This window comes from Geotrypetes seraphini, chromosome 1 (genome assembly GCF_902459505.1).
Source record: "Geotrypetes seraphini chromosome 1, aGeoSer1.1, whole genome shotgun sequence".
Classification (NCBI taxonomy): domain Eukaryota; kingdom Metazoa; phylum Chordata; class Amphibia; order Gymnophiona; family Dermophiidae; genus Geotrypetes; species Geotrypetes seraphini.
The window spans coordinates 460774750-460799820 of record NC_047084.1 but is presented as its reverse complement, the minus strand read 5'-3'; the positions used below and the strand labels follow the sequence as shown (position 1 = coordinate 460799820).

The window sequence follows — 25071 nt, the reverse complement described above, 5'->3', positions numbered from 1 at the left end:
TAGTCAAAGTGACTTCTAAGCATGATTCATAGCATAGATAAGATATGTGCCAGAAATGTAGGCTCGAAAAACCCTGGCCTACATTTCCAGCGCCTATCTTTTACAGAAGCACAATTCTCTATAGGGCACCATCGCATGATTGACACATGATTGGCGGGCACTTTTTAGGCAGCTGTTGATATTGGTGCCCTGTAGAGAATCTGGGCCTAAATGATCTGACAATCATAGGAATTTTATGAGCATCAGAGCAGCTTTGGCGCATTTAGCACTCTGGCCACTGTAGAAACCTCTACTACAGCTTTGTAAAAGGGTAAAAATCCTTCTGTGATATTTTTCATTACACTGCTATGGTGTTCAATCTTTAAAAAAAAAAAAAAAAAAATTTAACATAAAAGAGGACTAATATGGCATCTATTATAAAATTACCCCTAGTTATGCGAAATAATTTGGGCCTCTTTTATCAAGCTGCTCTCCCGGCCCCTTAAGGGTTTTTGTTTTTTTTTAATCACACACACTGAGGTAAAGACCTTGCACCAGCTTGATAAAAGGAAGTCTCTGCTAGTGAGGTTTTTAGCAGGAGCTGTCCTATAAATGCCCTGATGCCGATACAATTCTTATCAGCCGTCAGAACACTTATCTCACTGGCCCGCGCTAAAAACCTCTAGCGCAGCTTGATAAAAAGGGGGATTTATTGGAATGTTAGGGCTCCTTTTACAAAGCCAGCGTTAATGTGATGGAGTGTTTACCCCACCTAGCCTCACTTTCCACAACTCATAGCAATGATCTTGGGGGGGGGGGGGGGGGTAGATCCTGTCGATCTGACGCTATCACGACACCCGAAACGCCAGGCGAATCAAGAAAACCGCCCGCGCCCCGCCCGTCGTCTGCCCTTGATCACGTAATCCTCCCCCCTACGCTAGCCTGTGGGCGTAATGGACCTTTTTTCCCCCCCTCCCTCCCGGAGTCTCCTGACTTTTGCAGTCGGAAGCGGAAGTTGTTGGTGGGTTCTGGACTGGTGGGAGACGGGGGTGCGTCGGCGCGGTCCTTGTAGAGGCTGCGGCGCCGCACAGTCGGCGGCATGGCTGCAGAAGGAGGGACCGGAGCGGCTGGGGATGGAGGCGGCGAGCCCACGAGAGGCGAAGGAGGAAGCGGGAAGATGGAGCCGCGCGGCATCAGCGACGGTGAGGCACGAGCCTGGGCAACACCCCCTGAAAATAGCTTCTCGCTCCCCAATCGCTGTCGGCACCCCCCCCCCTTTCTTTCTAATCGCGGCTGCTGCTGGGCCACTAGGTAAATGGGGGCAACGTGGGAGTCTTCTCTCATCCCACACTTGCTTGTAAAAAGGCACCTTTAATCCTACCCGGCTGGCTCAGTTAATCCAGACGGCAAAACTCAGCGGCGGTAGAGCCCCTCTTCGGTTATATATCTGTACACCCCGTCGTGCACCCACCTCGCCCATCCTGCCACACATTTTACATAATAGATCCCGTGTACGCCACTGAATCTCACTTATATCTTACTATCTATCAATCGGATAATGTCCCTTTTACACACACGCGCACTCCCGGGGAAAGTGAACCAAAACCTTGGTCTCATCTTTATCTAAGTTTTTGATTAAACGCTTATCCAAGAGTACAAAGCTTTGTACAAAATATTTAAAAATAGCTAGAAGATAAACATTTCAACTTACTAGACATAATAAACTAATTATTGGACATACATGGACAATGGGAAAGGGGGGGGGTGAGAACCACAATTTTTATAGAAAGAATACATAGAAGGAAAATACAGTAGGAGATGGGAAAAAGTAAAAATTTGCTGGAGTAGATATGTGTATAGTTATCAGTAATAGATGTCTATTTAGAGGTGAAAACATTCCTCTGCATGTTGTTCCTTAATCTTATCGTTATTTAGTTTTGGCCTAGTAATAGGGAAAGGGATTAGGACTAGAGAGTTGCGCGGGGACAGAAATCCCACCCGTCCCCATGAGGAATCCCACCCGTCCCCGCGAGGAATCTCCTCTGTCCCCGCGAGGAATCCCCTCCGTCCCCGCCTGTCCCTATAAACTTCAGAAATAGTTATTTCATTTAATTATGCTACTGAATTAAAGGCTCTGGTAGAAACCCATTTACAAATAAGCAAAAAGACTTTATTAATTTGGAAATATTAATTGGGAAGAATACATACTTTGTAAATGGGTTTCTACCAGAGCCTCTAATGTTTATAAATTTTTATCAACACAACTAATATACTACTTTATCCTGAAGAAAAAAAAAAAAAAAAAGAAATAGAATTTTCCTACCTTTGTTTCCTGGTTTCTGCTTTCCTCATATTCTCATTCAATTCCTTCCTTTGTTTCCTGGTTTCTGCTTTCCTCATATTCTCATTCAATTCCTTCCTTTGTTTCCTGGTTTCTGCTTTCCTCATATTCTCATTCAATTCCTTCCATCCACTGTCTCTCTTCCTTCTGCATCTTCCATTTGCTCTGTTACTGTGCCTCTCCCTTTCTTCCCCCTTCCAAATTGGTCTGGCACCCATCTTCTTCCCTCTGCTCCCCCCATAGTCTGGCATCTGTCTTCTTCCCTGCCAGTGTCTTCTCCCTACTCTCTCTTCCCCATTTCCTTTCAGCGTCCTTCTCCCTCCCATCTTCCCCATGTCCTGTCAGCGTCCTTCTCCCCCCTCTGTCTTCCCCATGTGCTTTCAGTGTCCTTCTCCCCCCTCTGCTTCCCCATGTCCTTTCAGCGTCCTTCTCCCTCTCTGTCTTCCCCATGGCCTTTCAGCGTCCTTCTCCACCCGCCCCCGTCTTCCCCATGTCCTTTCAGCGTCCTTCTCCACCCCTTTGTCTTCCCCATGTGCTTTCAGCATCCTTCTCCCCCCCCTCTGTCTTCCACAAGTGCTTTCAGAGTCCTTCCCCCCCGCCCTTCCCATGGCCTTTCAGCGTCCTTCTCCACCCCTTTGTCTTCTCCAGTGCTTTCAGCGTCCTTCTCCCCCTCTTTCTCTCCCACCCCGGGTGCAGCACAGCCGGCCAGGTCCCCTTACTTTAGTGGCGCTTCCCTGACCGACCGACAACAGCCCCGGTCCGACAAACCTCCCTGCCCTTAACCGCAAATCTAAATTACCTTCTTACAGCTGCTGTAAGAAGGTAATTTAGATTCGCGGCTACAGGGCAGGGAGGATTGTCGGACCGAGGCTGTTGTCGGTCGGTCGGTTGGGAAAGCGCCACAAAAGTAAGGGGACCTGGCCGGCTGTGCTGCATCCGGGGCGGACCGCCCCCTCCCTTGGTAGCCACTCAAACCGCGAGGCTACTCTCCGTCTCCTTACCTGCCCTGCCTGCAGCACAGCCGAACGGAAGTCTTCCTGACGTCAGCGCTGACGTCGGAGGGAGGGAGGGCTTTGTTTAAGCTCTCCCTCCCCTCCGACGTCAGCGCTGACGTCGGGAAGACTTCCGTTCGGCTCTGTGCTGCAAGCAGAGCAGGTAGAGAGAAGAGCCGCGCAACTGAGTACATCCAGCCCCGCAGGAACCCCGCGACCCTAGGGGGCGTCCCCACGGGATCCCCGTGACCCGAAGGGGGAACCCGCGGGATGCCCACGGGTCCCGTGGGATTCCCATCGTCCCCGTTCCCGTGCAGCTCTCTAATTGGGACTTGTATATCGTCGTTATCCCAGGACAAGCAGTCAGCATATTCTCACACATGGGTGACGTCACCGACAGAGCCCCGCAACGGACAGCCTTGAAAGCAAACTTGCTTGAAGATCTTGAGCTTTCGAGTGCTGCACCGCGCATGTGTGCGTGCCTTCCCGCCCGAACTAAGGGACGCGTCTCCTGTGAGGATCCTCAGTTATTCGTTTTCCGCAGAGCTGAGAAGACTTGTTCTTCTGGCTCTGCAGCATTTGCCTTCTCTTCACCGTGGCTACAGTTTGTTTCTTTGGTCGCTGTGCTCCGGATTCATTCCTTCTTCTTTTTCGTTTTAAAAAAAAAAAATACTTTTTCTTTCTTTTTGTTTCGTCCGGTTTTGAGGGCTTAGGCCTAGGCCCTCTACTTTTCCGGTACGGACTTTATTTTTTCTATGTCCCGGCCTGTAACCGGGTTTAAACGTTGCTACCAGTGCGGCAGGACGATTTCTATCACCGACCCTCATAGTTGGTGTATGGTTTGTTTGGGTGGCAGTCATCGTCCAGAGGATTGTGATCGCTGTCTAACCCTTCAGCCTCATGCTTTTCGCCGCCGCTGTGACAGGTTTCTTCAACTGTTTCACATGGAGCCTGAAAAAGCCTCGGCCCCGACTATCTCGACACCTTCGGGACCAAAGGCCTCGTCATCGGGGACAACCTCGGGCGCGAAGCTCTCCCCCTCGACACCTACTTCGGCCTTGGCCTCTAAGGCCTCTTTGATTTCGTCCTCGAAGCCTGCGTCTGGGGGTAAGTCTCCTGCTTCCTTTATAGGTACCATGTCCAAGAAGCACCAGAGTCTCTCTCCACGCTCCCCGGGGCTCCGGGTGCCACTCTATCCTCGAGACCTTCTGTAAAACGTGCCTCCAAGTTTCGGGAATACTCTAAATCGAGGTCGCCCTCCTTGGAGCGCACGGGAGCACCTGTGCCACAGAACCCTTTGGTCTCGGTGCCGATGTTTGAGGATATGCTCAAGTCCATTTTGACTACGCAAATTTCTTCTATTGTGGCTCAGTTGGTCCCCTCTTCGACCTTGCCTCGGGTAGACCAGCCTGAGCAGCAACCTGAGACCCTGATACACCATCCACGGGGCAGGTCTCGTAAAAGAGTTTCTTCCTCTGATTCCTCGCTGGCTCTTACCTTGAGATCCTCTTTGCCTCATCCGAAGCATCGAGCGAAGTGGTCAATACATCTCACTTCAAAGAGCTCGAGGCCTTCGGAGGTTTCTTCGAGGCACCTTCCTCGTTCTGAGTCGAAGCTTACCTCTTCTGTGTCTTCGAGGCATTCGAGGTCGAGGACCCCTCCCTCGAGATCTTTACTTCGGGATGTTTCTCCTCCAGCTTCGAGGCATTCTACCCCTCGGACTCCGAGAACATCTCCATCGAGGAGTCTGAAAAGGAAACATTCCTTTACTCCACCACAAACCGGTAGTGGGGCTTCTTCAGTGACAGTGCGGGTAGAGTCGGAGCCGGTGTCGCAATATTCACGTGAGGCTTTGCCCTCTTATTCTGTAGCCCCTCGTTCCAGGTCTGCCTCCCCTGAGGAAGCTTCTTCTTCAAAATTGTCTTCCTTTGCCAAATTTGTCTATGATATGGGTCTAGCTCTTCATTTAGATTTACACTCAGATTCAAAATATACCCCAGAATACTTGGCAGACATGGAGCTTCCACATCCTCCTAAGGAGACTTTGCGGCTCCCCATGACACAGGTGCTTAAGCAGACTTTCATCCGTAATATGGAAACACCATACTCGGTCATGGCTATTCCATCAAAACTGGAGTCACGTTATCGTACTGTCCCCTGTAAGGGTTTTGAAAAGTCGCAACTTTCCCATCAATCTTTGGTGGTGGAATCCTCCCTTAAGAAGGCTCATCCATCTAAGGTGTCTGCAACTGTCCCTCCTGGTCGTGAAGGACGTATTATGGACAAATTTGGTCATAGACTGTATCAAAATTCTATGATGGCGAGCAGGATATTAAATTACAACTATGTCTTTACATCCTACTTTAACCATTTTTTGAAGTTGTTCCCATCCTTTTATCCAGACTTGTCCAAGCACCGTCTGTCTGAATTTAAACAGATCCTTCAAACTCTTTCCCAGTTGAGGCTTTTTATGTTGCAGGCATCTTAAGATGCATTTGAGCTTTCTTCTAGAGTCTCGGCTTTTGCAGTGGCCATGCGTCGTCTAGCCTGGCTTAGGATAGTCGATATGGACCCTAACTTGCAGGATCGTCTGGCCAACTTACCGTGTCAAGGCAATGAACTTTTTGACGATTCCATTGAGGCGGCCACGAAACGGCTTTCTGAACATGAGCGCTCTTTTGCCTCTCTCCTTCGGCCGAAGCCCAAACCTTCTACGACTCGAGCTTACAAACCTCCTGTTCGCCGATATCCTATGAAAACCACTCCAGCTTTTTCTCGTCCTCCTCCTCGGCGGCCTCCACAGCAACGTCCTCAGAAACCTCAGACGCCTGCTCCTGTGAAACCGGCTCCGTCTTTTTGAAGGTCCAGCCTTGAGCATTCCAACCTCCTTGCATCCAAATTCTTCCCTGCCCATTGGAGGTCGTCTTTCCCTTTTTTTTATTCCAGTTGGGAAAACATTACATCAGACCTATGGGTTTTGACCATCATCTGCGAGGGATACTCTGCGCCTGATTCAGGTGCCCCCAGATCACCCTCCAAGAGAGTGTCTTTCCAGTTCCTCGCAACTCCCCCTTCTTCTTCAGGAGGCTCAGGCACTGCTTCGCCTTCGAGCGGTGGAGGAGATCCCTCCTCCCCAGCACAATCGGGGGTTCTACTCCAGATACTTCCTGGTGCCCAAGAAGACGGGGGATTTGCGACCCATTCTGGATCTTCGAGCCCTCAACAAATTTCTGGTAAAAGAGAAGTTTTGCATGCTCTTGTTTCCGACCTTGTACTCCCTCATGGATCGGGGGGATTGGATATGCTCACTGGATCTCAAAGAGGCTTATACTCGTATCCCTGTTCATCTAAATTTTCGCAAATATCTCAGATTCAAGGTGGGGAATCTCCATCTTCAATACAGGGTTCTTCCCTTTGGCCTGGCAGCCTCCCCAAGAGTGTTCACCAAGTGTTTGGTAGTCATGGCGGCGGCTCTACGCTCTCGAGGTCTTCAGGTTTTTCCTTACCTCGACGATTGGCTTATCAAAGCCCCTTCTCTTCCAGAGGTTATTGCAGCGACCCATCAGACTATTACATTTCTTCAAAGTCTGGTGTTCCATGTTAATTTCCCCAAATCTCAAATGGTTCCGGCCCAGTCTCTTCAATTTATTGGCGTGACTCTGGATTCTGTCAGCATGAGAGCGTTCCTTCCACTCAACCGTCAGGAGACCCTCTTTCGCCTTTGCCAGAAGGTGTCTTGTCTTCAGATCATCTCTGCCCGTCAATGATGCTTCTGCTCGGCCACATGGCCTCTACGGTTCATGTGACCCCTCTTGCCAGACTTAACCTTCGCATTCCTCAGTGGACCCTGGCGTCTCAATGGCAACAAGCCCTGGACTCACCTTCTCGTCGAATAGCGGTGACTCCTTTGTTGAAGAATTCTCTCCGCTGGTGGATTCTCTCTTCCAATCTTTCCAGAGGTTTGCGGTTTCACGATCTTCCTCATCAGAAAGTGCTCACAACCGACTCGTCCACCTATGCTTGGGGAGCCCATGTAGATGGTCTCCGTACGCAAGGGTTGTGGATGTCCACAGATCGTCGGTGTCATATCAATCTGTTGGAACTCAGAGCGATTTTCCTTGCTCTCAAAGCTTTTCTTCATCTTCTTCACGACCAGGTGGTTCTGGTTCGGACAGACAATCAAGTGGCCATGTATTATGTCAACAAACAGGGGGGAACGGGATCTCATTCCCTGTGTCAGGAAGCTCTCAGATTGTGGCAATGGGCGATTTCTCACAACATCTTTCTCGGAGCTGTCTACATTCAAGGTCAACAGAACTGTCTGGCAGACAAATTGAGTCGTCTGCTACAACCTCACAAATGGACACTCAATTCCCCACACACTTCGTCAAGTGTTTCTTCAATGGGGGACCCCTCAGATAGACCTATTTGCGTCGCCCAGCAACTTCAAACTCCCTCTGTTCTGTTCCCGCATCTTCTCGCCTCACCGTCTCGAGGCGGATGCTTTTCTTCTGGACTGGAGGAATCGGTTTCTTTATGCCTTCCCTCCATTTCCTCTGATTCTCAAGACTCTTGTTAAGCTGAAATCGGAACATGCCACCATGATCCTGATAGCTCCTCGGTGGCCCAGACAACCCTGGTACTCCCTTCTTCTACAACTCAGCATCAGGGAGCCTCTACTTCTACCAGTTTTTCTTTCACTACTCACGCAGAGTCAGGGGTCTTTACTTCATCCCAATCTGCAGTCTCTCCACTTGACAGCTTGGTACCTTTCTACATAACAGACTCTTCTCAATTTTCCCAGTCTGTTCGAGATGTTTTCCTAGTGTCCAGAAAGCCATCAACTCGTCAATGTTACGGCCATAAATGGACTAGATTTTCTGCTTGGTGTTCCAGTTGTCAGCTTCATCCGATGTCTTCCTCCTTAGCTTCAGTTCTGGACTATTTACTTCACTTGTCCCAATTGGGCCTCCAATCTACTTCTATTCGAGTCCATCTTAGTGCTATTGCTGCTTTTCATCAGCCTCTGGATGGGAAACCGCTCTCTGCGCATCCCATGGTTTCTCGCTTTATGAAAGGACTTTTTAATCTTCATCCACCTCTTAAACCGCCTCCTGTGGTTTGGGATCTTAATGTGGTTCTAGCTCAACTGATGAAACCTCCATTTGAACCTATTGACACGGCTCATCTCAAGTACCTCACTTGGAAAGCTGTATTATCCCAGGACAAGCAGGCAGCATATTCTCACATGTGGGTGATGTCATCTACGGAGCCCCGACACGGACAGCTTTTCAACAAACTTGATTGAAGATTCAAGTTTGCTGTGCTGCACCACGCATGCTTGCCTTCCTGCTCCACTAGAGGGCGCATCCCCTCCTCGTCTCCAGTTCTTTCGTTTCCGCGGATCCAAGAAGTCGTCTTTCTTGCCTCTGCCTGAAAGTGCCTTCTAGCACCACGGCTTTCTTATTTTTTTATTCGAGAGTCGCTGTGCGCGTGTGTTTCATCTTTTTCTTCTTCGTTGCGAAGTTCGCGGTTTTGTGTACAGCCCGGGGGCTCCCGGGTTGTCGCGGCTGTGTATCCTCGTCGGCCGCGGCCTATATTTTCTTATGTCCCGGCCCTTGACCGGGTTCAAAAAGTGCACCAGGTGCGATTGCCTCCTGTCCATCACAGATCCGCATTGTTGGTGCATTCTCTGCCTGGGGGGCCGATCATCCCACCGAGTCCTGTCCCCGGTGTGCCACATTTCAGCATCGGGCCCTTCGCTGATGAAAGGCTCGCATGGCGGATCTTTTTTGCGGTCGACCAGACCCCGGCCCCAGCCTTGACCTCCGCCTCGAGACTCGGCCCCGAATGCCTCGGGGTCGACGAAGTCCTCGGCTCTGGGTAAGTCCCCTCTTCTTCCAACAGGTTCCACACCAGCGAAGAAGCCAGCCTCAGGGACGCCGGCCGGGCATCGTGGGAGTTCCTTGCCTGTGGCTCCGGCGAAGCCCTCTAAGCCTTCGGGACGTGCCTCCACCGCAAGGGAATACTCTGCATCGAGGTCGCCCTCGGTGGAATGCACTGCGGCCTCGGACATGCCGTCGATGCTGTCCGTGCCGGTCTTTCAGGATATGCTCCGGGCGATGATCTCGTCGGAGCTGTCCGCTGTGCTGGCCCATCTTCATCCGGCCCTGACCTCGCGTGCGCTGGACCAGCCTGACATCGCATCGAGGCGCCTGGGGGCAAGGTGAGCCGGTCCCGGCGTCTCTTGTCGTCCTCGGACTCTTCGCCCCGGGCCTCGAGGCGATCTATCCCCCCCGGGGCGACCTCTGCCGGAGGGTGGCTAAGCGTGCCCGAGGTTCCCCGCCGAGGTGAGGCCGTTTGCCGACTGCCCGCGCTATGGGACCGCTGAGGGTTTCGGAGTTGTCTCTGGATAACCCTCGGTTGTTGATGACTCCACCTCGGTCCGGGGCTCTGGGCCGAGGCTCGAGGCTTTCGCCGAGGGAGTCCGGGGACAGGTCTCCGACCTGTCATCGGTCAGTGCCTTGTACCCTGGGGTCGTCTCCGAGGGGCTCCTCGAGGCGGCGTAGGTCCTCGACCCCGGTGCGCTCTTTGAGTGCCTCTTGGGGCTCGGAGTGTGAGGCTGAGAGGGAGCCTCGGTATTTCTGAGAGGCTTCCCCCTCTTTTTCGGCGAGGCGGTCCCAATCGGCGACACCCTTTGAGGGTGGGGGAGTGGCTTGCCTGTCCTTCTCCAGGTTCGTACAGGACATGGGGCGGGCTCTTAAACTGGACCTCAAGTCTGATTCCCGGAACACCAAAGAATACCTGGAGGAATTGGATATGCCTTCTCCGCCTCGTGAGTCCCTCAGGCTTCCGCTGAACCTGGTGCTCCGGCAGGCTCTCATCCGTAACCTGGAAACCCCGTATGCGGTCACGGTGGTGCCTTTAAAGATGGAGTCAAAGTACCGGACGGTCCCTGCCCGGGGTTCGAGCGCCCTCAGCTGTCCCATCAGTCTTTGCTCGTTGAGTCTTCGCTTAAGGAGTCTCACCCGTCCCGGGTCTCGGCGGCAGTCCCGTCGGGTCGGGAGGGTCGGACCCTCGACAAGTTTGGCCGCAGGCTATACCAAAATTCCATGATGGCCTCTAGGGTACTGAACTATTCATTCACGTTTACCTCCTACCTCAAACATCTGGTGCGGTCCTTGCCTGCTTTCCAGGCGGACTTGCCCCCTTCTCGCCAGGTTGCATTTGGGCAGCTGATTGAGGATATGTCCCAGCTGCGTCTTCACCTGTTCCACGCCGCCTATGACGCTTTCGAGCTTTCGTCCCGCGTCTCAGCGTTTGCGGTGGCCATGCGCCGGCTGGCGTGGTTGCGGCTGGTCGATATGGATCCTAATCTCCAAGATTGCCTAGCCAACCTGCCCTGCGTAGGGAACGAATTGTTTGACAATTCCATTGAGGCTGCCACTAAGTGCCTGTCGGAGCACGAACGATCTTTTGCCTCCCTTGTGAGACCGAAGGCGACCTCGTCGAGACCCTATCGGGTCCCTCCCAGGCGGTATCCGCAAAAGACGACCCCGGCGTTCTCGCGTCCGCCGCCGCAACGTCAACAGGCGCACCCTCGGGCTTTGCCCAAGTCTCAGCCGCCGACGGCTGCTAAGCCTTCTCCGTCTTTTTGACGGCTTGGGCGGATGGGGGCGGACCCCCACCGCACTAGTGTCAGGCCTCCTTCCCATCGGGGGCCGCCTCAGAGCATTCTACCCTCGTTGGGCGACTATCACGTCGGACGCGTGGGTCTTGAGCGTGATTTCCTCAGGTTCCTCCCGACAGCCCCCCAAGCGTGTGTCCTTCCAATCGGGCGCAGTTGTCCCTCCTTCTTTCAGAGGCTCGGGCTCTTCTTCGCCTGCGGGTGGTGGAAGTAGTCCCATCTTGTCAACAGGGGCGGGGGTTTTACTCCCGTTACTTCTTAGTTCTGAAAAAGACCGGGGACCTGCGCCTGATCCTGGACTTGAGGCGCCTCAACAAATACCTTGTGCGGGAAAAGTTCCGGATGCTTTCCCTTCCTGTTCTTTATCCCTTGCTGGACGAGGGGGACTGGCTCTGCTCCCTCGATCTGAAGGAGGCCTACACTCATGTCCTGGTGCATCCCGCTTTTCGCCGGTTTCTGCGCTTTCAGGTGGGAGAGTTACATCTTCAATATCGGGTCCTCCCCTTTGGTCTGGCTTCGTCCCCTCGAGTCTTCACGAAGTGTCTCGTGGTGGTCGCGGCGGCCCTGCGGTCCCGGGGCTTTCAGGTGTTTTCCTACCTGGACGACTGGTTGATCAAAGCACCGTCCAGGGAGGGGGTTATCTCAGCGACCCGACAGACTATTATATTTCTTCAGAGTCTGGGGTTTGAAGTGAACTTTCCCAAATATCAGTTGTGCCCCTCTCAATCCCTACAATTCACCGGGGCCGTGCTGGACACGGTTCACCTCCGTTCGTTCCTTCCCCCTCCTCGGCTGGAGGTGCTCGTCCGTCTGAGCCGGCAAGTTTTTCTGCTGCCCTCGGTCTCGGCAAAACGTATGATGATTTTTCTGGGCCATATGGCCTCCACCGTCCATGTCACACCGTTTGCCCGGTTGCACCTGCGGATTCCTCAGTGGATGTTGACCTCTCAGTGGCGTCAGGACCGGGACCCGATCTCCAGTCCCGTGGCGGTGACTCCCTCTTTGAGACGCTCGCTCCGTTGGTGGACCAACTCTTCCAATCTTTCCACGGGTTTGCTCTTTCTTGCCCCGCCGTATCACAAGGTCCTCACCACGGACTCTTCGGAGTATGCTTGGGGGGCTCATCTGGACGGGCTGCACACTCAGGATCTGTGGTCAGCGGAGGACCGTCGCTGTCACATCAACGTATTGGAGCTTCGGGCCATTTATTTGGCTGCTATGGCTTTCCGCCACCTACTTCAGGATCGTGTGGTTCTAGTCCGCACGGACAATCAGGTGGCGATGTATTATGTAAACAAGCAAGGGGGCACGGGGTCCTGGTCCCTGTGTAGGGAAGCTCTTCGTCTCTGGGAGTGGGCGATTTCCCACAACATCTTTCTTCGTGCGGTTTACATTCAGGGGGAGCGGAACTGTCTAGCGGACAAGCTGAGCCGCCTCCTACAGCCGCACGAGTGGTCTCTTCATGCTCAGGTCTTACACCAGGTGTTCAAGGTGAGGGACTCCTCAGATAGATCTGTTCACTTCCCCCCTCAATCACAAACTGCCTCTCTTCTGTTCCCGGATGTACTCCCCGGATCGTCTCGAGGCCGATGCCTTCCTCCTCGCTTGGGAGGGGAAGTTCCTTTACGCGTTTCCGCCTTTTCCTCTAATCTTGCGGACGCTAGTTCATCTCAAGTCTACGCATGCCACTCTGATCCTGGTTGCTCCTCGGTAGCCTCAGCAGCCGTGGTTCTCCAACTCAGCCTGCTTCTTCAACTCAGTGTCAGGGAGCCTCTGCTTCTGCCTGTTTTTCCCTCTCTGCTGTCTCAGACTCGGGGTTCACTGTTACATCCCAATCTGCATTCTCTACATCTGACAGCTTGGTTCCTTTCCACCTGAATTCTCTTCCATTGTCTCAGTCGGTCAGGGAGGTTTTGGAGGCTTCTCGTAAGGTTTCGACTAGACTCTGCTATTCTCAAAAGTGGACTAGATTCTCTTCCTGGTGTTTGTCTCATCATCTGGATCCTTTGTCAGTTCCGGTGTCCTCGGTTCTGGAGTATTTGCTCTCAGTCTGGTCTTAAGACAAATTCTATTCGAGTGCATCTTAGTGCAATTGCTGCCTTTCATCAGCAGCTTGATGGGAAGTCCCTTTCTCTTCATCCTTTGGCTTCTCGTTTCATGAGGGGTCTTTTGAATGTCCATCCTCCTCTCAAGCCTCCCCCAGTGGTTTGGGATCTCAATGTAGTTCTGGCTCAACTTATGAAACCTCCGTTTGAGCCTATGGATAAGTCTCATCTCAAGTTCCTCACTTGGAAGGTGATCTTCCTGCTTGCACTCACTTCTGCTCGAAGAATTAGTGAGCTGCAGGCATTGGTAGCGGACCCACTTTTTACTGTGTTTCATCATGACAAGGTGGTTCTCCGCACTCATCCTAAGTTTTTGCCTAAGGTGGTGTCTGATTTCCATCTCAATCAGTCCATTGTTCTTCCGGTGTTTTTTCCAAAGCCCCATTCTCAACCTGGTGAGGTGGCGCTTCACACACTTGACTGTAAGAGGGCGTTGGCTTTTTATCTTCAACGCACTCACTCTCATCGGAAGGTTCCTCAATTGTTTTGTCTTTTGATCCTAATCGGTTGGGACGTCCTGTTTCCAAGCGCACCTGTCCAACTGGTTGGCGGCTTGTATTTCTTTTTGCTATGCTCAGGCTGATCTCACGTTACATGGTCGGGTTAAGGGGCATAAGGTTCGAGCGATGGCGGCTTCTGTCGCTTTCCTCAGGTCAACGCCTATTGAGGAGATTTGCAAAGCTGCCACTTGGTCTTCGGTTCACACTTTCACCTCACACTACTGTCTGGATAGTATGTCCAGGAGTGACGGCCGGTTCGGCCAGTCAGTTTTGCGTAATCTATTTTCTTAAATTGCCAACTTCCCTCCGTCCCTTTTTTGGTTAGCTTGGAGGTCACCCACATGTGAGAATATGCTGCCTGCTTGTCCTGGGATAAAGCACAGTTACTTACCGTAACAGGTGTTATCCAGGGACAGCAGGCAGATATTCTCGCAACCCTCACGCCTCCCCGAGGTTGGCTTCTTAGCTGGTTATATGAACTGGAGACCACGAGGAGGGGATGCGCCCTCTAGTGGAGCAGGAAGGCACGCATGTGTGGTGCAGCACAGCAAACTTGAATCTTCAATCAAGTTTGCTTGAAAAGCTGTCCGCGTCGGGGCTCCGTAGATGACGTCACCCACATGTGAGAATATCTGCCTGCTGTCCCTGGATAACACCTGTTACGGTAAGTAACTGTGCTTTTTTGATTTCTCTCACTTCGGCTCAACGAGTCAGTGAGTTACAAGCATTGGTTGCGGATCCCCCTTTTCACGGTTTTTCATCATGATAAGGTGGTCCTTCGTACACATCCTAAATTCTTGCCTAAGGTGGTTTCAGAATTTCATATCAACCAATCTATTGTTCTGCCAGTATTTTTTCCAAAGCCGCATTCTCATCAGGGAGAGGTGGCACTTCATACTTTGGATTGCAAACGTGCCTTGGCTTTTTACCTCCAACGCACTCAACCTCACATAAGTTCTCCTCAACTCTTCATCTCTTCATCTCTTTTGATCTGAATAGTTTGGGATGTCCTATCTCGAAGCATACCATCTCCAACTGGATGGCTGCTTGCATCTCTTTTTGCTATGCTCAGGCTGGTCTTCCTCTGCAGGGTCGAGTAACGGGCCACAAAGTTCGAGCTATGGCGGCGTCTGTAGCTTTCCTCAGATCAACTCCTATTGAGGAAATCTGCAAGGAAACTCCTATTGAGGAAATCTGGTCCTCGGTTCATACTTTCACCTCTCATTACTGTCTGGATACTTTATCCAGGAGGGATGGCCTTTTTGGCCAATCTATTTTGCAAAATCTTTTTTCTTAAATTGCCAACTTTCCCTCCATCCCTTTTTATTAGCTTGGAGGTCACCCATGTGTGAGAATATGCTGCCTGCTTGTTCTGGGATTAAGCACAGTTACTTACCTTAACAGTTGTTATCCAGGGACAGCAGGCAGATATTCTCACAACCCTCCCACCTCCCCTCGTTGACTTCTTGGCTTGGTATCTGAACTGAGGATCCTCACAGGAGACGCGCCCCCTAGTTCGGGCGGGAAGGTACACGCGCATGCGCGGTGCAGTACTCGAAAGCTCGAGATCTTCAAGCAAGTTTGCTTTCGAGGCTGTCCGCTGCGGGGCTCCGTCGGTGACGTCACCCTTGTGTGAGAATATCTGCCTGCTGTCCCTGGATAACAACTGTTACGGTAAGTAACTGTGCTTTTTGTAGCTTTACAACCACACTCAAACCGGTTTACATACAGGTACTTTAAGCACCCCTGTGAGCTCACAAATTAATCTAATGTACTTGGTGGGGCAATGGTCACAAGGAGCAATGTGGAGTTTGAGGCTGTAACTCTAACCATACCCCACACTTGTGCAACTAAAGAGATTTATTTTCCTGATACTAGTGAAGCAGCATTTGTTTTATTTTATTTCCTCATTAGCTGTGTCAAAATGCTGGTGTAATTTTGGAAAGGCTGGCTAGTATATGGGTTGTCATTGAATAGAATAGACATGAAATCTATTTTGCTTGCTTGTGTATTTGTTTACTTATCATTAGAAGGGGACTGAGTCTAGGGCTGACTGCTATATTAGTGAATGTTAAGAGCGTACATATATGAGTTGTCGTACAGGGTCGGACCGAAGGCACATCTACTTGTAACTCAGTAGTAGATAAGTACTTGGTTAACTCCCAGAAAGCTGTGTCGGGAAGCATTCTACCTGCTTCCCGACACAGTAAACAGGACGCAGAAGCGCTGAGCCGACCAGCCTTCCCCCTCCTGACGTCAATTCTGACGTCGGAGAGAAAGTTCTGGGCCAGCTTGGGGGCATGTTCCCCGATGGTGGCGGTGGTTGCTTGGGGGGCGGGCAAGGAGAAAGAAAGAAAAAAAAAATGTCTATTTTCTTTTGCTTTAGGATAAAGTAGTGTATTTAGTTGTGTTGATAAACATTTATAAACAAAGCCCTGCCAGCTGAACATCTTTCTCTAGTTCAGCAGCCAGAACTTTGATTTATAAAATGACAATTGTGCAGAATATTGTTTCTTTTTATATTTTAATAAAATAAGTTCAATATAAGACTATTTGAGGCTTGTGTGGATGGGATCAGATGGTTTGCGAGGACGGGGACTTAGCTCGCGGGGACGGGATGGTGATGGGGTCGGGATGGGGATAGTGACGAGCTCGCGGAGACGGGGACAATTTTTTTCTCTGTGTCATTCTCTAGAACCAATGGAATAAGTTGTAAGATTGTTTAATTTTTATAAAATAGACCTCGTACATTTCAGTGAGCCTTTCTGACCGGGTGTACACAGGAGTACAGAGAGGATTAAATTGTAGACCTTGGTCCAAATTAGCCAGTGTTGTCTCCAGTAAATTAAACTCTGCACCCTCCTCCATCCTGTCTTGGGTTGGTGAAAAATCCCCTTGTTCAGCAGAGAAAGCCTCATTTGTTCCACGATCCATTTCTCCCTTGTTTTTTCACTGCAGCTTATACATGTTTTCTTGTCTCATGCATACTCTAAAGTGTGAGACGGTTGGAACTGCAGCCTGTACCTGTGTATTTTTTGCCAGAAGACTGAAAGCCACTGTAAAATGTTAAGCTTTTAGTACATTTCTTTGAGCAATTATATGTATAGCTTAGCTTAATGTCAGCTGTGACTACATATACTGTATCTTATTGAATCCCCTGGCTAAGGTGTAGCTGTGAACTTATGTCAACACATCTCATTCCCCCAAGCTTATAGTAGTTTGCTGCCACGTATGATCTTGGAAATTGGACACTTGGATACAGCATTAAGTTGCTTTAAATGTCATGATTTATATGTAATTTTGGCGCTCGCTTTTTAGTATACCATATCAGGTGCTAAGAAATTTAGGTTCTCTTGGTATCTGCCAAAGAAGTACAGTATATAGAAAATAACTCCATTTAAAAGCAAGTTTGTTGTTATGAGTGTATAGATTGTTGCATGGTGTAGAGTAGAAATCATTAGCAGTTCAAGACAGTTTGGAATTTAATTACTAGCCTCTTTAAGGCCGAACTTCACAAATGGGGTCACAAAATCTGTGTATTGAGGTCATGACTTGGGTGGGCTGTCTATAGTCTCATCATTCTTCTTTTTTTTTTTAATCTTTATTGATTTTCCAAACTACAACTATGCAAAACAAATATATATATATATATATATTTATCCCAGGACAAGCAGGCAGCATATTCCCACACATGGGTGACGTCACCGACGGAGCCCCGCAGCGGACAGCCTCGAAAGCAAACTTGCTTGAAGATCTCGAACTTTCGAGTGCTGCACCGCGCCTGCGCGCGTGCCTTCCCGCCCGAACTAGGGGGCGCATCTCCTGAGAGGATCCTCAGTTCGTTTATTTCCGCGGAGACAAGAAGACACGTTTTCTTTCTCTGCAGCATTGCCTTCTCATCACCGCGGCTGTTTCTTTAATTTTAAGTCGGTCGCTGTGTACATTTATTCTTTTTATTTTCTTTTTACTTATAAAAAAAAAAAAAAAAAAAAAGTTTTTTTTTTTTTTTACTTTCAGTTCGGCCGTCGAGCTTTGGGCCTAGGCCTAGGCTCCTTCGTTCGACACGGACTTTATTTTTTTCCATGTCCCGGCCTCTTACCGGGTTTAAACGCTGTCGACAGTGTAATCGGGTGATTTCGGTCACCGATCCCCACTGCCGTTGTTTACAGTGCCTGGGTTCCTCTCATTCCCCAGAAGATTGTCATCGCTGCTTTACCCTCACTCCACGAGCTTTTCGGCGGCGTTGTGCTCAATTTTTCCAACTTTTTGGTATGGAGCAATCTTCGGAGCCGGCCTCGACCGTGGCGGCTGCACCGGTCTCGAAGGCCTCGACTCCGACGACTTCGACGCCTGTGGTCTCGAAGGCCTCGACCCAGACTCCGGCTGGAGTTTCGGTCTCGAAGGCCTCGACCTCTTCTCCTTCGTTGACTTCGAAGACGACGACTTCCACGAAGCCTTCTACTGGGGGTAAGTCTCCGAGTTCTCTTTCAGGTGCCGTATCCAAGAAGCCACCAGAGTCCTCGGCGCGACCACTTTCAAAGCGTACCTCCAAGATAAGGGAATACTCACCTTCGAGGTCGCCCTCTTCGGAGCGTACTGCTGCACATACGAGGTCAGAACCTTCTGTCTCGGTGCCGATGCTGGAGGACATGTTAAAATCTATCCTCACCTCTCAAATTACTTCTTTAGTGGCTCAACTGGTCCCGTCCTCGACCTTGCCTCGAGTTGACCAGCCTGTGACTCAACCGGAGCTTCCAGTCTCTCGAAGCCGATCCCGGACACCGAAAAACATTTCTTCATCGGAGTCGTCTCCGGGCTCACCTCCTCCGAAGCATCGGTCGAAACATTCGAGACATGGGACCTCCAAGCTTCGGAGGGAATCTTCGCCCTTGGATACCGAGGCTTCTTTGTCTCGTTCTTCGAAAACGAAGCAGGGTTCTCGACATCGAGCCTCCACTCGAAGCCCTTCTCGATCCAGAACCCCATCGAAGCCAGTCCGTCGGGACAGTTCTCCACATACCTCGACTCAGTCTGTGCCTCGTACACCGGGTACTTCTCCATCCAGAGGTCTGAAGAGAAAACATTCTCTTACTCCACTTCACAGTACAGCTTCTTCTCCCACTGTGCGTATGGAATCAGACATTTCCACATACTCTAGAGAGGATTCTCCATCCTACTCAGTACAACACAAATCTCGCAGTGGCTCTCCTGAAGAATCATCTGACCCAAAATCAGTTTCTTTTGCCAAATTTATCTTTGATATGGGCCAGGCCCTCAAGCTGGACCTTCATTCAGACTCTAAATATACTCCTGAGTACTTGGCGGACATGGAGCTTCCCCATCCTCCTAAAGAGTCACTCAGATTGCCTATGACTCCTGTTCTCCAGCAGACCTTCACTCGCAATATGGAGACTCCTTATTCTATCACTGCCATCCCATCTAAATTGGAATCTCGTTACAGGACGGTTCCATCTAAAGGCTATGAAAAGTCTCAACTCTCTCATCAATCTCTGGTAGTAGAGTCATCATTGAAGAAAGCACATCCCTCCAAAATTTATGCTTCTGTCCCTCCTGGTAGGGAAGGCCGTACCATGGATAAATTTGGGCGACGTTTATATCAAAATTCTATGATGGCAAACAGAGTTTTGAATTATAATTACATTTTTACGTCCTATTTCAATCACTTTTTAAAGATTTTGTCTTCCTTTTACCCAGACATCTCTACTAATCGTCTTTCGGAATTTAAAAATATCCTTAAGACTCTTTCACAATTGAGACTTTTCATGCTACAAGCCTCCTATGATGCCTTTGAACTCTCGTCTAGAGTCTCAGCATTTGCAGTAGCCATGCGTAGATTAGCATGGTTGAGGATAGTGGACATGGATCCTAACCTTCAGGATAGATTGGCTAATCTTCCTTGTCAAGGGAATGAATTATTCGATGACTCTATTGAGGCAGCTACAAAGCGTCTTTCAGAACATGAGCGCTCTTTTGCTTCCCTCATCCGTCCAAAACCTAAACCTGCACCAACTAGAGGTTTCAAACAAACTCCACGTCGCTATCCACTGAAAACAACTCCTGCTTTTTCTAGACCTCCTGCTCGTCGTCCTCCTCCTCAACAACGACAACAAAAATCTCAGACTCCTGCTAACACTAAGCCTGCTCAGTCTTTTTGACAATCTCAACTTGAGCATTCAAATTTCTCTATTTCCAAATTCTCCCCTCCCCATAGGGGGTCGCCTGTCCACATTTTATCACCAATGGGAGCTCATAACATCAGATCTCTGGGTCCTTACCATCATACGAGAGGGATACTCTCTTCGACTCCTTCAGGTGCCTCCAGATCGCCATCCAAGAGAGTGTCTTTCAAACCAGTCGCATCTTCCTCTTCTTCTCCAAGAAGCTCGAGCTCTTCTTTCTCTTCGAGCAGTAGAGGAAGTCCCTCTATCTCAAAGGAACTCGGGATTCTACTCCCGTTATTTTCTAGTTCCCAAAAAGACGGGGGATTTGCGACCAATTTTGGATCTCAGAGCTCTCAACAAATTTCTAGTCAAAGAGAAATTTCGAATGCTCACTCTGCCAACTCTGTATTCTTTGATGGATCAAGGGGATTGGATGTGCTCCCTCGATCTCAAAGAGGCCTATACTCATATCCCTATTCATCCAACATTTCGCAAGTACCTCAGATTCCAAGTGGGAAATCTTCATCTTCAATACAGAGTTCTCCCCTTCGGACTGGCTTCTTCCCCCAGGGTTTTCACAAAATGCCTTGTGGTTGTAGCTGCAGCTCTTCGCAACCAGGGTCTCCAAGTATTTCCATACCTAGACGACTGGCTCATCAAAGCTCCCTCTCTTACAGGGGTTATTGTAGCGACCCAACAGACTATTCTTTTTCTACAAAGTCTGGGATTTCACATCAATTTTCCCAAATCTCAGCTGACTCCTTCTCAGTCTCTCCAGTTCATAGGAGCAACTCTGGACACTATCAATCTGAGGGCATACCTTCCACAACCACGTCAGGATGCACTCATTCAAATTTCTCAACAATTTTTCCAACTTCCCACTGTTCCAGCAAGAAAAATGATGATTCTGCTCGGTCACATGGCCTCTACAGTTCATGTGGTTCCTTTTGCCAGGCTTCATCTTCGCATTCCTCAATGGACACTGGCATCGCAATGGCAACAATCAGTGGATCCACCAACTCGACTGATTTCCATCACTCCTTCTTTAAAGAAGTCTCTCCGTTGGTGGATGCTCTCTTTGAATCTTTCAAAAGGTTTACTGTTTTACCCTCTTCCTCATCAAAAGGTCCTCACAACCGACTCGTCAATGTACGCATGGGGAGCCCATGTGGACGGTCTTTGCACTCAGGGGCTCTGGAACCAAGCAGACCGGAGGTGTTCTATAAATCTGTTGGAACTCAGAGCGATATTCTATGCTCTCAAAGCTTTTCAACATCTACTTCACGACATGGTGATTCTAGTACGTACGGACAATCAAGTAGCCATGTATTATGTAAACAAACAGGGAGGGACAGGATCTCATTCCCTTTGTCAAGAGGCTCTGAAATTGTGGCAATGGGCGATTCCCCGCAACATCTTCCTCAGAGCAGTTTACATTCAAGGTCAACACAACTGTTTGGCGGACAAATTGAGTCGTCTTCTACAACCTCACGAATGGACACTCAATTCTCCTACTCTACGCCAAATCTTTGCCCGTTGGGGTACTCCGCAGATAGACCTGTTTGCGTCACCTCTCAACTTCAAACTGCCTCAATTTTGCTCCCGCATCTACACTCCTCAACGTCTCGAAGCGGATGCGTTTCTCCTGGACTGGAGGAATCAGTTCCTTTATGCTTTTCCTCCGTTTCCTCTAATTCTCAAGACTCTGGTCAAGTTGAAATCAGACCATGCCACCATGATTCTGATAGCTCCTCGGTGGCCCAGGCAACCTTGGTTCTCCCTTCTACTTCAACTCAGCACCAGGGAGCCTCTACTTCTACCAATTTTTCCTTCTCTTCTCACGCAGAATCAAGGAGCTTTGCTTCATCCCAATCTACAGTCTCTACATTTGACAGCTTGGTACCTTTCTCTTTAACAGACTTTTCTCAATTCTCTCCGTCTGTTCAAGAGATTTTACTTGCTTCCAGAAAACCATCCACTAGACAATGTTATGGTCAAAAGTGGACAAGATTCTCTGCTTGGTGTTCTACACATAATCTACCTCCCAGAGCTGCTTCATTGACATCAGTTCTGGACTACTTACTTCATTTATCACAATCTGGACTTCAGACTACATCTATCCGAGTCCACCTTAGTGCTATTGCTGCTTTTCATCAGCCTTTGGATGGAATATCCATTTCTGCACATCCTATGATTTCTCGTTTTATGAAAGGACTTCTCAATATCCATCCTCCTCGTAAACCACCTCCTGTGGTTTGGGATCTCAACGTTGTTTTAGCTCAACTTATGAAACCTCCTTTTGAACCACTGGACAAAGCTCATCTTAAGTATCTCACTTGGAAAGCTGTGTTCCTCATCGCTCTCACTTCTGCTCGTCGTGTCAGTGAGTTACAAGCGCTAGTAGCTGATCCACCTTTCACAGTTTTTCACCATGACAAGGTTGTTCTACGTACTCATCCTAAATTCTTACCTAAAGTCGTTTCAGAATTTCACATCAATCAGTCCATTGTTCTACCTGTATTTTTTCCAAAGCCTCATTCTCACCCAGGAGAGGCGGCTCTTCATACCTTGGACTGTAAACGTGCTTTGGCTTTCTACCTGCAACGCACTCAACTTCACAGAACATCTCCTCAACTTTTCATATCCTTTGATCCAAACAGGTTGGGTCGTCCTATATCAAAGCGTACCATCTCCAACTGGATGGCTGCGTGTATTTCTTTTTGTTATGCTCAGGCTGGTCTTCCTCTTCAAGGTCGAGTGACGGGCCATAAAGTTAGAGCTATGGCGGCATCTGTAGCTTTCCTCCGATCAACTCCTATTGAGGAAATCTGCAAGGCTGCCACTTGGTCCTCGGTTCATACTTTCACCTCTCATTATTGTCTGGATACTTTATCCAGGAGGGATGGCCAATTTGGCCAATCTGTTTTGCAAAATCTTTTTTCGTAAATTGCCAACTCCCTCCATCCCCTTTTTCATTAGCTTGGAGGTCACCCATGTGTGGGAATATGCTGCCTGCTTGTCCTGGGATAAAGCACAGTTACTTACCGTAACAGTTGTTATCCAGGGACAGCAGGCAGATATTCCCACAACCCTCCCACCTCCCCTGGTTGGCTTCTTGGCTAGGTATCTGAACTGAGGATCCTCTCAGGAGATGCGCCCCCTAGTTCGGGCGGGAAGGCACGCGCGCAGGCGCGGTGCAGCACTCGAAAGTTCGAGATCTTCAAGCAAGTTTGCTTTCGAGGCTGTCCGCTGCGGGGCTCCGTCGGTGACGTCACCCATGTGTGGGAATATCTGCCTGCTGTCCCTGGATAACAACTGTTACGGTAAGTAACTGTGCTATATATATATATATATATATATATATATATACATATATACACACACATATATAATAGTACAAGAAAAGCACATTGATCCTACAAACATAAATAAGCAACTATTTTAACCCTCCCTCCCACCCAATAATCAAGAAAAACAAATACATATAATCAATCAATAACTTTCCCATTTTAAAATTGCAATGCATTGGAAAGGGCGTTAGCTGTCCAAAAAGAGAGTTTTAACAAATTTCAAGAGGTGTGGAGGCCATTTATAGATTATTGTAAAGATTAAAAATTATTCTTCCCTGAATAATAAAGTTTAAGATATTAAGGGGTGGGGTGGGGAAAGGGTATTTTTGAGTATATCTTGAATAAATCATCTTTATAAATGTATAAGGGAGGGAGATATTATTTTATTTTATAAGGATTAATTATAAGATGTCAGGTGTTTTTGAAAGTTAACTTATGATATATTTATTGTACCTGATTTAAGATTTGAAATAAATAAAGATTTCAAAACCAAAATTGCAATGCAAATCCCCCCACACTCTCCACCCTGGATGTGTATGTGTATATTAAAAGGGCCATAAAATAAAATCAGTTATTAGTCCTTACAGAATTTTGTTAATGGTTCTCAAACATCCAGAAATTTCCTATACTGTCCTTGTATGGCCAACATACGTTCCATTTTGAAAGTATGACGCAGAGATTCCCACCAGAAAGTGTAATTTAACTGATCCCAGTTTTTCCAATTCCTCAAAATAAGTTGTATGGCAACCCCTGTCATTATAAAGAGAAGTTTGTTATTGCAAGAAGATATTTGACTTTTAGCTCTCATTAACGTACCAAATAAGATGGTATCGTATGTCAATGCCACTGGATTTTCCAATAGTTTGCTCACTTGATCCCAAATAGATCTCCAAAATTTAAGTATCAAGGGACAATAGTACAATAGATGATCCAATGTCTCAACTTCGAGATGATAGTGCCAGCATCTATTAGACTTGGAACTATCTATTATCCCAGGACAAGCAGGCATGATATTCTCACATGTGGGTGACGTCATCTATGGAGCCCCGATGCGGAAGCATTTTCAAGCAAACTTGATTGAAGATTTAAGTTTGCTCTGCTGCTCCATGCATGCGTGCCTTCCTGCTCCACTAGGGGGTGCATCCCCTCGTGGTCTCCAGTTCAAAATTTTCCGCGAGCCTAGAAGCCGTGTTTTTCAGGCTCTGCCCCAACTGCCTTCTAGCACCGCAATTTTTTTATTGTTTTTTCACGATTAAGTCGCTGTGCGCCTATTCTTTACCTTTTTACTGATTCCTGCTTCGTTTTTGACGACCCGGAGGCTTCCGGATCCTCGTGGCCGCGTGGCTAATCGAGTCGCGGCTACTTTCGATTTAATGTCCCGGCCTTTGACCGGCTTTAAAAAGTGCACCCGCTGCGAGCGGCTTCTTTCTCTCACAGATCCGCATCGCCGGTGCATCCTCTGCCTGGGGGCGGCTCATCCAACCGACTCCTGCCCCCATTGCGCTATTTTCCAAAACCGGGCCCTCCGCCGAAGAAAAGCCCGCATGGCGGACCTCTTCACCCCGGACCAACCCTCCACCTCGGCCTCGAGGTCGGCCCCGGCCTTGACCTCGGCCCCGGATACCTCGGCATCGCCTCGAGACTCGAACCCGAAATCCTCGGGACAACAGAAAGCCTCGGCTCCGGGTAAGTCCCCTCTTCCTTCTTCAGGTTCTGTAACAGCGAAGAAGCCAACCTCGGGGACAACGTCGACGCATGGCGCAAGCCCCATGCTTACAGCCCCGACTAAGCCCTCCAAGCCTTTGGGCCGTGCCTCCACCACACGGGAATACTCTGATACGAGGTCGCCCCCGGTGGAGTGCACCGAGGCAGTGGACATGCCTTCGATGCTGTCCGTGCCCGTCTTCCAGGACCTACTCCGAGCGATGATCAAGT

At 49.2% G+C, this 25071-nt stretch overlaps 1 protein-coding gene across 1 annotated transcript in view; it reads left to right on the top strand.

Annotated features, from left to right (window-relative positions):
* Positions 1-895: 895 nt before the first annotated feature.
* SLC35A2 (solute carrier family 35 member A2) overlaps positions 896-25071 on the top strand; it is a 98033-nt gene continuing 73857 nt past the window's right edge. Inside the window, exon 1 of the mRNA XM_033922862.1 lies at positions 896-1181. Within this exon, the coding sequence (XP_033778753.1) occupies positions 1079-1181 (103 nt within the window). The 5' untranslated portion in view covers positions 896-1078. The remainder of the gene's footprint in view (positions 1182-25071) is intronic.